Source organism: Halichoeres trimaculatus, unplaced genomic scaffold, assembly GCF_033239565.1.
Source record: "Halichoeres trimaculatus isolate MK-OKI-2021-1 unplaced genomic scaffold, fHalTri1.1 fHalTri1_scaffold_12, whole genome shotgun sequence".
NCBI classification, from domain to species: Eukaryota; Metazoa; Chordata; class Actinopteri; order Labriformes; family Labridae; genus Halichoeres; species Halichoeres trimaculatus.
The window spans coordinates 17,048,051-17,062,397 of record NW_027437190.1 but is presented as its reverse complement, the minus strand read 5'-3'; the positions used below and the strand labels follow the sequence as shown (position 1 = coordinate 17,062,397).

Here is a 14,347-nt window from a genome sequence, read left to right as displayed (position 1 = left end):
GAATCTTCAGAGACTTCTCATATAAATTATTCATCATAGCATCATAATGTAAGCCAAACAAAAGAAGCTTTGAGAAAATGCATTTCACACACAAATAAACATGTACATGTATGCAACAAAACTGTCTTTGATGGTTGCAGCCATAATGATGATCTGTGTGTCTCCACTGTCTCTCGGTCATATCCCAAAACAATCCATCCAATCCATCTTTTGATGGGCCTACACATATTTAGTATATTCATGCATGAAACCAATTTCCATACTTGAAAATACAGATACAAATCTTGTTCATGTTTTTGTCTTCACAGTAGAGTGATGCAGATTGTTGCACTTGGGTTGGGGACCCAAGGGTAGATAGAAATCATGACATCATAGTCACATGGTTTTTGCTGGTCCAATGGTCTACTCTAGTTTTATACATTTGGCAGTCAAAAACTTGGCAGCTTAAGGGGGAAACCAATTATGTTAAATGTAAAATGAGTCAGTCTTATGTAATTAACTTTACTGGAGAGCAAGGAAAAGCTACATTAACTTAGAGAAAATTACAAATGGTGGATCATGTTTTGCTGTGCTGCATAAAATTAAACAAAATGTTTTTATCAAAACTTCTTAAACATAAGATTATACCACAAAGAGTTTATATAATTTCCCTTTTAAAACAGTAAAATCTTTTCTTTCTTGTATCTGGATATTATGGTGAGTATTTTTATATATCACAAAAACATGTTATACTTAGTTTCACTGATCTGTTTCACACATTCCTAGATAGTAGTTCAATGTGTTGAACAGTAGCTGGTTTAAACTGAATAATTATAATAATAAAAACATTACAGAGCCCTTGGGAAACTATCATTTTCTGACAGTGTGCATGTTAGAAACCATGTGCAGGGATTGGAAAAAAAAAAAAACAGGATTAAAAGCAAACTGTTATACAGTGCACTTTAATCCAGCTGTTTGGGAGGGGCCAAGGGTAATATGAACCATAAGAGATATCAAAAAGCTCCGTAATGCTGTGCTAGATGATTGGTTTCTCATTTTTGGGCGATTGCTTTCGTGCGATTGAAATTTAGTGTTCAAAACAATCTGCGCTGTTTTGAATATGGGATTTGAATGGTCTTTGGCTACACAGCCTGACCCAGTGGAGCATGACTGCAAACAAGAGGCACTGCTAAAGAGGCTGGAAAGATGATAGAGCTCCACCTAGTGGACAGATTGTAAAGGTACACAGTGGCCAACAGAAGAACATTCCTGATGAACTGAGATGTAAATCATCATTTTATTTCTGATTCAATGAAATCTGCTGTGATTAAGATGAAAACTCTAGTTAAAGGTGGAGATAGGGAAAAGACAGCATGCATGAATGTTGCCCGTAGCTGTTAACCTCACACTGAGATAAGTGCAAGCAATATGAAAGGTCTGACAGGCCCAACTCATACATTTGAGCCTCAAAAAGCTTCATACAAGTTTGCACAGGGATCCCAAATTAAATCAATCACTTTGATGTGTAAAGTTAGTTCACTCACTTTAAATGTGAAATTCTTAAATACAAGTAAGTAAGCAAGTATCATCATGAATGTTTATGCTGACAGATCAACATTTTTATATACAATATTAAAGCTCCTGTAAGAAACTCCTGGTATGATTTCAACACTTAATGAGCTCCAAACTGTGCCACTAACCTTACACAAGAACTTCAAAGGCAACATTTTGTGGTTAAAGTGAGGTGGCAGCTACAATACTTCTATTATTTCAGTAATAACATAAAAATGTGGGGTTGGTCAGGCTGTTTTTTGTCTTTAACAAGGGTAAGAGCTAGATGGTTATCAGTTAAGTGTTCATTCAATGAAAGCACAAGGATGTGTACATTATTTCTTATCTGTTTTATTGAACTTAATGTTGCAACGATATGACTTAAGCTAATACAGTTTGTAATCTGAAGTATATGTGGAGTACATTCTTGCTGTTTAATAACACACAGCTGTCATAGTCACATATAGTCAACAACATACATAACATCCAGTTATAAACAACCAGTTTTAACACTATGAGTATTTCTTAATTTTACTGAAGTTAAATGAATTCACATTTTAGTTTTGCATCAAAGTGTTAGCTTAAGGACTCTTTTCTTCAAATATCTGCTTCCATCATTTTCCACATGTCAAGCTCGAGGCAGAATCTGAAGTATGAGAAATAGTGTAAAAGAAGAAGATAAGGACAGAAAAAGAGGTGGGAAAACAATGTTACATATAAAAGAAGAAACAGAGGTAGAGACATACAGCGATAGTAAAGGGTAAAATAAGAGAAGGATAGAAAAGACAGGATGGTTGTAAAGGAAGAAACTGAAAGAGTTAAAGAGGATACAAACCCTAGATCAATATTATATGAAGTCACATAACCTCTGACTTCTTAACTAGAGATAGTGCAGATGAAAGGGCATAACAAACACAATAAGAGTGTAGACAAGATGGGGTATAATTCGGTTTAAGTGCATAGGATTTGGGAACACAAAGGGACACTCTAACATGCCAGCTCAGTGGACTTTGAGATGATGTGGTCCACATTGCTGTTGGAAATACTCTCCATGGAGACATCAGTGTGTGAGCGCCCGCGCTTCTCCTCAGTGCCATGAGAGTGTGTTCTGCCACGCAGCTCATTGGTGTGTGCCCGGCTACGAGCGCTATCAAAGGACGAGATGCTGGAGCTGGAGGTTGTCCGTGAGCGAAGTCTGGTCATGCTAGCACTGGACACTAGAGAGAGGAAATCAGGTTTGAACTATTTTAGTTCATACTTAAACAGCCTTTTCACTTTACATCATGTATTTTATGATTGATTAAAGAAAGTTCTGTAAGAGTGAACTAACTTACAGTATCCCATGCCCTGGATGAAATATTTGAAGGCTTCGATCACTTTTGCTGGCTGTGAAAAAGACATGAAAAAGGATTAATATATCTTCTCAATCAATGATGAAAGCATATTCTGCAGAAGGTTTTCAGCAGAGTGAACAATAAGATATTACTAAGATAGACCTACCTGAGAAACTTGAGGGAGTCCTCCGCAGTCTGACATCTACAAGAGCAAAGAGCAAGATTTCAGTTTCAGTGTTGAAAATGTATCTTTGTTTAATAAGGAACTTTAAAAAGTTAAAGCTATTGACTTGAAGTTGTAACACAAAAGTCATGGTTATTTTTCAAGCAAAATCTTTTTCTTTCTTTTTTTAGGACCATACCTTGAGCAGCGTGGTCTTGGTAGGGTTGAGTTTGGAGTTGCAGTCAACAACAGCCTCCACAGCTGGAGAGTCATCTCCGACAACCAGCAGAGTGGAGCACCTGGAGAGTAGATAGAGGTAGATAAAGTGATTAGTATGAAGTGCAGAGCCAGCGACAACCAATGAAGTTATGATGATATATAAATTAGACTTTGAATAACTGTAATGTGTAGTAAGCAGGATGAGGTCAGTGAACTCAGGGTAAGACTCAAAGTAAGGCCAACCAACTTGAACAAATGCCAACAACATTCATTTGTCTAGGTTCAAAGTTCATCCTAAGAAAAACAACACGATTTCTTCTCTGCATTGAACAAGACGCATTGAAGGTTGTTAAAATACATTAGACTAGCATTTTTCTCCTGTTTTAGGTCAACAGTTTTTCTTACTTAAGGGTCCTGGCATTGATGTTTCCTCCAGGAACAGGCCTCTCCACTTCCAGTGCATTGCGCTGGTTGTATGAGCGAAAGAACTGGCTCACGTTGGACTGATTCATTGTTGTTGTGATGTGATGACGGTATGTAGCTATGAGGTCATGGTTCATCTGGATCTCCTCCTGAAAAAAACATTTGAAGGTAAGTAAAAGATGTTCTTTTTATTCTAGGTGCAAGACTTTTATGTGATGAAGCTCAGTTTAAGATGCATGATTCTTTTTGTTTTGTTTTGTTTGTTTGTTTTTAACTGTAAATGAAGCTGAATCTTTGATAGCATACCTTTCCAAACAAGTGTGCAATGACTTGGTCTGGAAGAGTGTGGGTCCATTCAGTAATCTGTAACACATGAAATATGGACTTATTCAGATCATATCCAGATAACCTGTGGAAATGAATCTAATGTCTAACTACACAATTGAAAGTGAAAAAGGGTCTGAAATAATGCCAACCTTGTATGCAACACTGTCAATAAGTCCTTCGGCGCTAGGGTTGATGTTGATCAAAACTAATCCATCGACCAGGTCAGGATGATTCAGCTGCACAGACAGATTAGACAGATTACCAGGTTAGTGTGACTTCTGCTAGTTATCAAAAACAGCTCTCTGTGTTTATCTCTTAACTTTATTTAAGCATTAGCTCTTTGAAAAATACTTAAAGAAAAACTTCACTACAACTTCATCATCCTATCCCTTATTCGAATCAGGAGACATGCAAAGTTCCTCAGCAGCTTTATATATAAAAGACTAATCTCCAGATATATCTAATTTACACATCCTCATTCACCCTGATGACCTGTGCTGAAAGGAGAAAAGACTCTCATCTCATATTTTAGACTCAAGGTTCTGACTTTTTTTTCTCCTCACTCCGTGTGTCTGAAGTTTAAATAGGGTTTAGAGAAGAGATTGGAACTCACAGCGAATCTTGCCAAGATGTAAGCTCCTGCTCCAACTCCTAGTCCAATCACACTGCGCAGCCTACAAAGCACACAGACAAAAGGTCAAAGCTGAGACAAACTCCAGTACACTGTGTGAATATTACATCCTAACATTTAATGAAAGGGCAACTGAAAAGTGTTTGTAAATGTCTGCCTTACCCAAAGTGTTTGAGGACAGCAGGCAGAGCTTCAGACAACTGGTCCATGGATGGGTAGGTATACCTGGGGGTCAACAGAGCCAATAATAGGTCACTCCTAATTGCCCCACTTAATTTAAATGGATGAGACGTGGACACAGACACAATAAGGGTCAAGTCAAAGTATTAAGGACAGTGTACTGACGCAGTCGGCAGAGTTTTGGCTCTCTCGTGCTGTCCAGGTGCCTCGACGTGACAAACAGGCAAATGTCTTGCGATTTCATGCATGTCCTCGTGGTTGAACAGGGTATCAAAGCAAGACTTATCTGGAAGAAAAAAGAAAAAAATGTATCAGAGATAACGCATTTTACCTCACAGATGAAAACTGATTTAAAAAGTACCAAAACAGAATGTTTTCTTTTCTTTGATAAGTCTTTCTTCATCATCTATACCACATATGTTACTAACATGTTTGGATACATTTTAGAACAGCACAGATTCAGTGCTGCTGATTTTCAACTTACGGTTCAGTCCAATATCATGAAAAGTCAGGATGACTGGGCGGTTTGCCTTTGGGGTCCCTGACATGATGCAGTGGACATTTCCATACTGAGTCTCCACATGCTCCTCCTAAAGTAAACAAAAACACAAATTCAATCAGGTTTAGATCAAAGATGCATGCTGCCGTTTCAGCATTTGCTGGATTTTTTTCAGTATAAATCAAAACCCAAATGGGCTTGGTGATCATGCAGTTTTTTTCCCCAAAAGTCACAAAACATGAAAGACATTTAACAGTTTGCAAAAGGATTACACTAGTAAACAGCAAATCTAGTCCCAAGATTAGTTTAAGCTCTGTGTGATCGGATACTCACAGTGATTTGAGGCTCAAAGACAGAGTCGCACTCGTCCTCAAGAACCATAGCTGCTGATGCAAATGAGATCACAGGAGTGAAGCAATAAAGATGTGCGGTAGATACAGGGGCAGATGTCCCGTGTGCAGTGAAGATCCTTAGTCCCTAGCTTGCTCAGGCAGATTTTTTTTTCCTCCTTATTTGTGCCGTTAGAAACAACCAGAAAGCAGCGGTGCTTTTTGTGAGTGACTGACTGTGTCTTTGAGCTGGTTTATATACCCTCCAGCTCTGATCTGTCTCTAAGCCTTAACTCCAACCTGGCTCACACGTGGCCAACTGGCCCCTTCCTGTTTTAATCTGACCTCAGGCTGCTGCGTTCCCACAGAGACAGGCCAGGATTTCCTTGAGGAATTAGGCAGAGCATCAAGACCACAAAACACAACATCTCTGTGAAGTTCTCAAGCATCTTATGACACTTTAAGCAAAAATCTGCTGCTGCAATGAACCAAGGTTCAAATGTTTTCCCAGCACATTTTTGAGTCATGATTCTGAAATAGTGTCTAGACTTTTAATAAACCTGAACAATTCCTTGAATTTGGCATTGAAGTATATATACAGAAAAAGTGAAATAGATTCAAACCATGTTCAGGTATTTGACCTGTTACAAGCATAATTGGTTGGAACTGGTTGTGAAGTATCAAGTTAAGCTTTTTATATTTTGAAGTGAGACATCAGGAAAATCTCACTATCTTCAGCCAACTACTGAGCAGGTCACCTGTCTAATCCCAGCATGCCATCTGTTCCTTAGTGCAAAACATTCGGCATCCTGCAGTTCACTAACCTTGCCCTCCTGCTAACTTAGTATGTCAACTATATTTCCATACCTCCACTGAACTCACCGTATGAGATCAATGATTCAAAGGCATGGCCTTTGGCACAAACTCACTTAACCTTGAAAAAGCTCTGATTTCCTTTCCAAGGATGTGCACAAAGGTTATTACTGAAGTGACAAATCTTTAAGCTTTGCAACAAGATAAAATGTAGATAATACATTTGGCTTGATTGGAATATTTACCTCAGTGCGCTTTTGTTTTCTGGACTCATAAATCAGAGAGAATATTAATTAATGGCAACCTTATTTTAACTTTGTTTTATTGTTGTACTTTTTACATTTTGTAACAAGATCCAAAATTCAAAGTGTTTATTGTCATGTGTACAGTAAAGAAACATGTTTCTCTGGTAAATTAAATTCTTTATTTGCTTTTCACAATAAATGCCAAAAACAAAAATATCAAAAGTGTCCACAAACATAGAAATAATAATATTATGTACACATATACAGAAAAAATACAAAAATATGGCTATATAAGGGAGTGAAAGGGCAAATAGAAATGTAAATTGTACAAAATATAAATGTAATATGTGCAAAATCACAACAGTTAATGTCCAGGAAATCCAACAAAGTAACAAGCTTCTACAGTGGCAACATGATGTCCTTGAGTTACAGATAAAATGGTAAATGTCAGTGTGAAGCAGTTTCTCAAAAGTTGCAGAACCAAGAAAATATGACTAGATTTTAAGTTATATCATTATGGCAAACTAACAATTTACATTGTTATTTAATGAAATGTCCTTTATACATTTGTTTTTAAAAGCTGTTAACTGGTTTTGATTCATATTTTATTAAATGTATAAAATGAAACTCGGATACTTTATAACACCAAAATTGGAAAATATTCCACACTTAAGTCTAGCGTCCAAAACTTGTGGTATGTAGGTGAATTCACTTCACAAAGTATCAGAGTACACTTACATTTTTTAGTGAAACCAGTCCTGTCAATGTTTCTTGAAAAACCTGTTTATCTATCTATCTATCTATCTATCTATCTATCTATCTATCTATCTATCTATCTATCTATCTATCTATCTATCTATCTATCTATATATATATATATATATATATATATATATATATATATATATATATATATATATATATATATATATATATATATATATACTAATTTTTTTTTTACTTATACTAAAATATTGCGAAAAGCACCCAACTTATTTAATGTGTTTTTAAAAAAATACATCATAACCATAACAGTGGTATAGAAAAACTTTTTTTCATGGATTTTGTTAAAATGGTTAGGAAACATCTCAATTCCTAAAAATGAGAACTTTCTTGATATTTTTTGATGAGACATTCTTTACAGAGTTAATTTGTATGTCATATTTTGCTGCAAGGATTGTTTTATGCTTTGCTTTTTTAGCAAAATACTGTACAGTTGGATAGTTTATTGTTTAATAATGCACTGTATTTGATTTGATTTTGAATGCTTTTTAAATTGTTGACTTTGTACAATCAGAGAAAATGGATTCATTCATGTAAAATTTTTGAACCTTGAGTTTTACTTAATGGCAAATGAGTAAACGAATGGTAAGAGTTCTTTAAACCTGGTTTTGGTACATCAGACAAAGATCTAACTGCACTGCATTGTGCACGGTGATGACATTTTTCTTGAATGAATTGGGTATTCCCTCATGATAGCAGGAGGTCAAAGGATTGGAGGATTTGGATTACATACAGAAAATCAGGCTGGATAAATGAATGACTTCTTCAATCTTGGTTGTCCAAATCCTTTATATTGATTATAGAGCAAGTATTTTACAGTCATATAGAATATTAATATAGACTTATAGATTAAAACCCACAGCAGGTGCACACAGCAGCAGGTAGACCACATGTCACGCAGTAACAGCTGACTGAGCGGAAACTCAGCAGACTGTACTGTGAGTATTTTTTTTAGGACATAATGCCACCACTGTCTCAACACATACACACTAACATGACGAGCGTGGGCAGCAGCTTTAATCCAGTTAGTGGTGGCTACAGAGCAAAGGGTAGCAGATGGGTCTTACTCAGCCCCACGTCAGCCTGGAGACATCTGAACATCGAACTAACCCTGACTAAGCTTTGGCCTGCTAGCCTATTTCTCCATTCATTACTGTCCTATATTTTGAAGAGAGACAGGACACACGACTAATGACTCAGGTTTTGAGAGCATTATTAAAAAACGACAATGTAGACAAAGTCTGTCTTTCTTAGCTGTATTTTGTTTTGTAGTGTGTAATTCAGGCTCCGCTGTGAAGCAAGACACTGACTTTTCTAACATTAACTGAGACATAGTTCTGTCTGTCTGTCTGTCTGTCTTTCTGTCTGTCTGACTGTCTGACTTAGCTACTTGGGGTAAGTCAGGTCAGGTCAGTGAACTAGACCAGTAAGAAAAGTACACGTGCTCTCCCCGTCGCTTAACTTTAAAATATCTCCCATTGAAACTTCAGTCTTGAAATCTAAATCCAAGATCTAGATATAAACCATATGTAGCCAAACAGTTTCAAATTTTCCATGTGAAGCCACAATTTATGTTAAAAGCATGTTACAGAATTTTTTGTTTGTTTATTTCTTGTTTATGAAGATAGTATTCAACAAACATACATTTTTAATTGAGAAAGAATAGATTTGTTGGGCTATCACTAAACCTTTAGTTGCACATTTTCCACCTTTGTGTCATTTCCTCCTAGTGCCCACTAGAGGGAGTTTGTTGTCAACTTTCTAGATGCAAGTGCTCCACCACTAGAATTGAAAGAGAGTGTCGATATATTGTTTTCTTTCACCAGACTGCCTGCCGTAGGTTTAGAACAAGATAGATTTTTAATTTATAAAAAATTGGCTAATGGATCTTTTTTTTTTCTCAATAAATTGCTGTGAGAAAATTCAGCCATTCTGAATAAAATTGGGTCCAATCATTGTAAGAAACTACCAAGCATTGTTACAGCGAATGGGTAAACAGATTGTTTTTGCAAAAACCATCTATGTGTCTTATGGCTCCCTTTGTTGCTTAAAATGATTGGTTTTTCGTTTTTTGGCTAGGATGAGGTATGGTTGTTGAAAATAACCATCAGACACTCTTCCCCATAAAGATGGAATAAAAGTCTTTTCCACTTCTCTTTATGAAGAAATGGTGATCAGGTGATTTATTCTTTATAGATAAAGTTTATAACATCTCAACGAGTTATGGGTTCCCTTCACATTTGAAACGATACAGTGCTGATGCCCGGTACCTGGCAATCGGTTCTGGTGGTCAACAGTACCAATTTTTGGTACTTTTTGTGTTTTTGTGGTAAAAAAAAAAAAAAAATTAACAATAAAGTATAAAAAAAACATTTACCAGATTTATTCTTCAATATATAAACTTTTAATTCTGTGTTTATGTCCAGCATGGAAAATCACCTACTCTTCCACTCCCCAACAGTCAAAAGGATGCATTTAGGCACCTGCACATTGTACCTTATGACCCGGTACTTTTGACAGAATGAAGTCGGTCGCTACAGATCAGTCTACTCCAAACATATCACAGTGAGCTTTACTCCACAGTTAACCTTTTCAAATCACAATAATTTCATAAAAAAAGGAAAAAATATTTAATTCCAACTTTAAGTAAGAGTAAGAGTGAATATGTCTGATAAATGCATGACTCAGATGTCAAATAGTGGTCTGATCTGGATTTTTTTTTTCCAGTAACCATGTTACTCTGCTGTGTGTACATATGGGTTTGTTAATGCTGCATATGCACAGTAAAGTTTAGTAAATTTGTTCAGTGACCCAAAATAGCTCTGCTTATATCTACAGTTTCTCATTCTACACCTCAATGGGACGTTTATAGAGGGTCATTTGGGTCTTCTTTGTCTTGAAGTCCTTTTGTGGGTGTGTTTTTTCCAGACCTTGAGATGGAAAGTGAGTTTTTTTAAGCCAGAAAACTAAACACATGGTTAAGTGATCACTGAAGTACAAGTATGTGATATATAACGTGATCCACAACCAGATGCACATGTGTTGAAGACACTGTATTACGATTGATCAATTGATAGCTATCTATCTATCTATCTATCTATCTATCTATCTATCTATCTATCTATCTATCTATCTATCTATCTATCTATCTATCTATCTATCTATCTATCTATCTATCTATCTATCTATCTATCTATTTAACCCCACCACATCCAGCCTTTAAAAAAAAACAAGTCCTTCTAGTTACAGTAACTTGTTAAATGCAGCAAAGTGCACAACATGTAGTGGGTTAAGATGAGATAAGACTCCTTATCTTGTCTGGATGTTGGGTCTAGACCTGCGAATGTTTTTGTAAAGCATTAGTCTTGATTAACATTAGTTGTAATTTGGTTTGACAGTATTGGCTGATTTATTACTTATGCATTTGTATATGTATAATGTCACTGTCATGGCAAAGTTGTATTGTCATGCTGACTGCTGGTTGTCATGGAAACTCTTCAGTCTGCAGGTGAAAGTCCTGCTGAAACTCTCAGCTTTCAAAACAGTCTAATTATACCCACAGCAGCTGCTGCCGCCTGCCACATACTTGACTGTGTGTCTATGAGCGTGTTTGTTGTTGTGTGTGTGTGTGTGTGTGTGTGTGTGTGTGTGTGTGTGTGTGTGTGTGTGTGTGTGTGTGTGTGTGTGTGTGTGTGTGTGTGTGTGTGTGTGTGTGTGTGTGTGTGTGTGTGTGTGTTGACATCTATGCTCAGGATTTTCCTCTGATCCATGTTCCATGCATGTGTTTGTGCATGTGTGAGCTGTGCTGTGTGTGCATGTTTATGTTTAAAAGTAAAGCACACATGACCTTACAGTGGTCTATGTGTGGTATTATGAGGCACAAAGGTGGGCCATAGGGTTATAACTTCAGAGGGACACCTTATCACACTGTTTCGGAAAGGAATAAGACAAAAATGATTCATAAAACAGCTTCCTAAAAGTAAAAAGGAAATCAAATCTTCCTCAATGCATTGGCTTACAATCTCTTGTATCAGAGGAAACAAAACTCATGACAATTTTTTCTGGTTCAGACAAACAAATGTTTTTTTTTTTTGTTTTTTTTTTTTGTGAAACACATTATTGGCCTTTGTATTTATCTTTTACAAGGATGAATTTGCTGTAAAATATTTGAACCACACCTCTGCCTCAGCACATGTTCTACTCACAACCACTCAATCATTTGTCACCTCGAGTAATCTTGCAGAACTTTTACATATTAGCATGGCTCAAAAGAGGAAGTCCTTAAAATATCATCTGATCCAACACCGAGCATACCGCCACTTCTACACCATGCATCCCTGACCAATCAGGAGATCCATTTCCCAGCAGAGCGACGCACCTGCTGCTGCATAACAACCTCTGATCTGAGATATAAAACTAAAATCTGACATAGTGTGTGCCAATCAGATGTCATTATCACATGTCTGTGTGTGAAAAAAGGAAATGGCAGCTCAGTATAAAAGAAATGTGGCTCCCTTTTCATATCCAGTTTCCTCTTATTGCTCTGGGAATTACACAGCATTTCACACTGCAGCATGAAGAGTGTGGGAAGTGTGTGTGTGAGAGAGAAGTTTCTGTGTGAGTGTGTGAGGCAGCATTACAAACTACCCAGGGAAGGAAACACTTTGAAATCGTGTATATCAACATTGTAAGTCAGTGTAAATGTTAAGCTTGCCTCTCATTAAGAGTGAATGACACAGTAACAGCCTTAAGAAGATGCTAGTACTCAGGGGATGAGTTTATCAAAGATAACCCTCCTCTCTGAGTCATTTTCAGGCAAACATGTTTTATTAACAGAGACTGATAACTTTTATTTCTCAATGGGATTAATATATCATCAGTCAATTTATTAAAACTTCTGTTCCTGTTCTTGTATGAGCAGCAGGAGTAGTTAGCTGTTACACGTCCATTGAGTTCTTCTCTCACTGGTTTACGTGATTGTAACCATCAGACACAAATAGAGCAGACTGAGACAGATTACGTCTTTTCTCGAACGGTGATAGATGGTTTAAATAGCACATTACACAAGGCTGAGAGGAGCTTAATTGAGTTGAATAACATTAAACTTTACTCACACATCTTGCCAAAAAAATTGAGCTAGCAGCATTTGGAGCAACGTTTGTCTCTTCTTATGTCCATTATGACTTACACGGTGTAAATCTACATTTGAGGAACTTTTGCTGTAGCATGATCTGGTGCTCACTTTAAACTCACTTTTGTCAATGAAATAAAAAAAAACTTGAAAAAACTCAAGTACAAATCTTTCTGAAACCTGTACATGTGAATGTAAACTTTGACAAGAACAAACAAGAGATAAGAAATCATTTTTGGCATTGTTGTTTATTTGGTATATTGTTAATATGTACCTTAATAATGAGAGACTGGCAAGATTTTCACAGAGCAACTGTGGCATTGTATTGATATAAGAATGCATTGAGATTGTCACCCTTAGCCATGCTAAGATGATAAAAACAAAAGCTCTGCCACCTTCTTGGCATCTCCTTGTGTAACTGGGGTTAAAGTCTTTGCAGGTCAGCATGTTGCTCTCATCAGGCTTTAACCGGTCTCCACAGTCTGTGTCCTTTAGGCTCCTCATAAAGCACAGGACTGCCAGCTGTGGGCTGACCTACAAGATGTCAGCTCACATTTCCAAGTCCATTGCAGCAACCATGTTTAGGCCAGTGCCACCGTTATTTGAAGCGCCAAAACAGATGGTCAGACAGGAGTAGACTGTTGCTTTGAGGATGACATAGAAAAGGGCTTGAGAGGAAGAGTATGTGAATTATGGGGGGTAATTGTTATTATAATAAATTACAGTAGATAGGAGGATAACCCAGTTGTGTCATTGTTAATCTCTTGATCAAAAACCCTTGTGATGAGTTTTTAACACATTAAGATCCACAGTATGTCCTACAAAGCTCTTTTTGCAACATATCCTGAGGTAACTCTTCTCCAGTGTGCTGTATGTTCAGCAACCACGACTATCAAACCCAATAGCTCTAAGGACTTTAAAATGATCTGCTTATACTTCCTTTTGGCATTACACAGTGTAAATCATTTCATGAATATTATGGAAAACCAAGGCTGTTGAAATGATGAAGGTTTTTTGTAAAAGCTGATTGATCAAACCAAATGAGGTATTTGATGCAGAATAATGCAAGAAAGGTGTTTAAAAGGTGGATTTATTTCACGCCTGCGGGGTATGGGGAACGAGAGGCTGGCAGCCTTGGAGGTTGGCATAAATCGAGGTCTTAAGTCACATTAGCTATCAGGAAAACAATAAGATAAGAATTAGAGCAGACTGAAGGCAGACCTGAGCTTGACTTTGCTACACAACAAAAACCTGGTTTACACAATGATCCAGCAGAGGCTGTAAATAACAAAGGGTAAAAATGGAGAGAAGAACACAAGTACATTGAGCTTTCTACATTCACACTTTGCTATCCCAAATAGTAGGAGGTGTGATCTGATATTTAGCTAGTTGACACCCATTATTTATTTATTTAAATAATTCTGTAGTGTGTGGTCTCAACTTGGCTGTTTTACAGCTACCAATTGAGTCTGAACACTTTTTTTCTAATTTCATGTTTTTAAATTTTAAAACATCAGAAACCAGTTAAGTTCCCGTACAACACCCTCAACATTGGTACGATGCTAAATATCATTGTGAAGCTGGTTATTAAGGCTACCCTGACTGTTTCTCTAACATAACACTCTGTAAATTGCTTCGAAAATTAATATAAACCAAGACAACTGAGAGAGTCTGGTACGCTGCAGCCACAGCAAAAGACAAACACAGGCTTCAACGCATCATCCGCTCAAAAGGTGATCG

The 14,347-nt window shown here is 36.9% G+C and overlaps 1 protein-coding gene across 1 annotated transcript; it reads right to left on the bottom strand.

Annotated features, from left to right (window-relative positions):
- Positions 1-2,143: 2,143 nt before the first annotated feature.
- LOC141800698 (protein NDRG1-like) lies at positions 2,144-5,803 on the bottom strand. The gene is made up of 12 exons (XM_074683407.1): positions 5,640-5,803; positions 5,292-5,397; positions 4,973-5,093; positions 4,790-4,852; positions 4,610-4,670; positions 4,146-4,232; positions 3,976-4,032; positions 3,652-3,818; positions 3,227-3,326; positions 3,031-3,066; positions 2,865-2,916; positions 2,144-2,747 (listed from the first exon to the last, which is right to left on the bottom strand). The coding sequence occupies exons 1-12, from the start codon at positions 5,685-5,687 to the stop codon at positions 2,518-2,520; spliced, it is 1,128 nt and encodes a 375-aa protein (XP_074539508.1). The 5' UTR covers positions 5,688-5,803; the 3' UTR covers positions 2,144-2,517.
- Between the last annotated feature and the right edge of the window lie 8,544 nt (positions 5,804-14,347).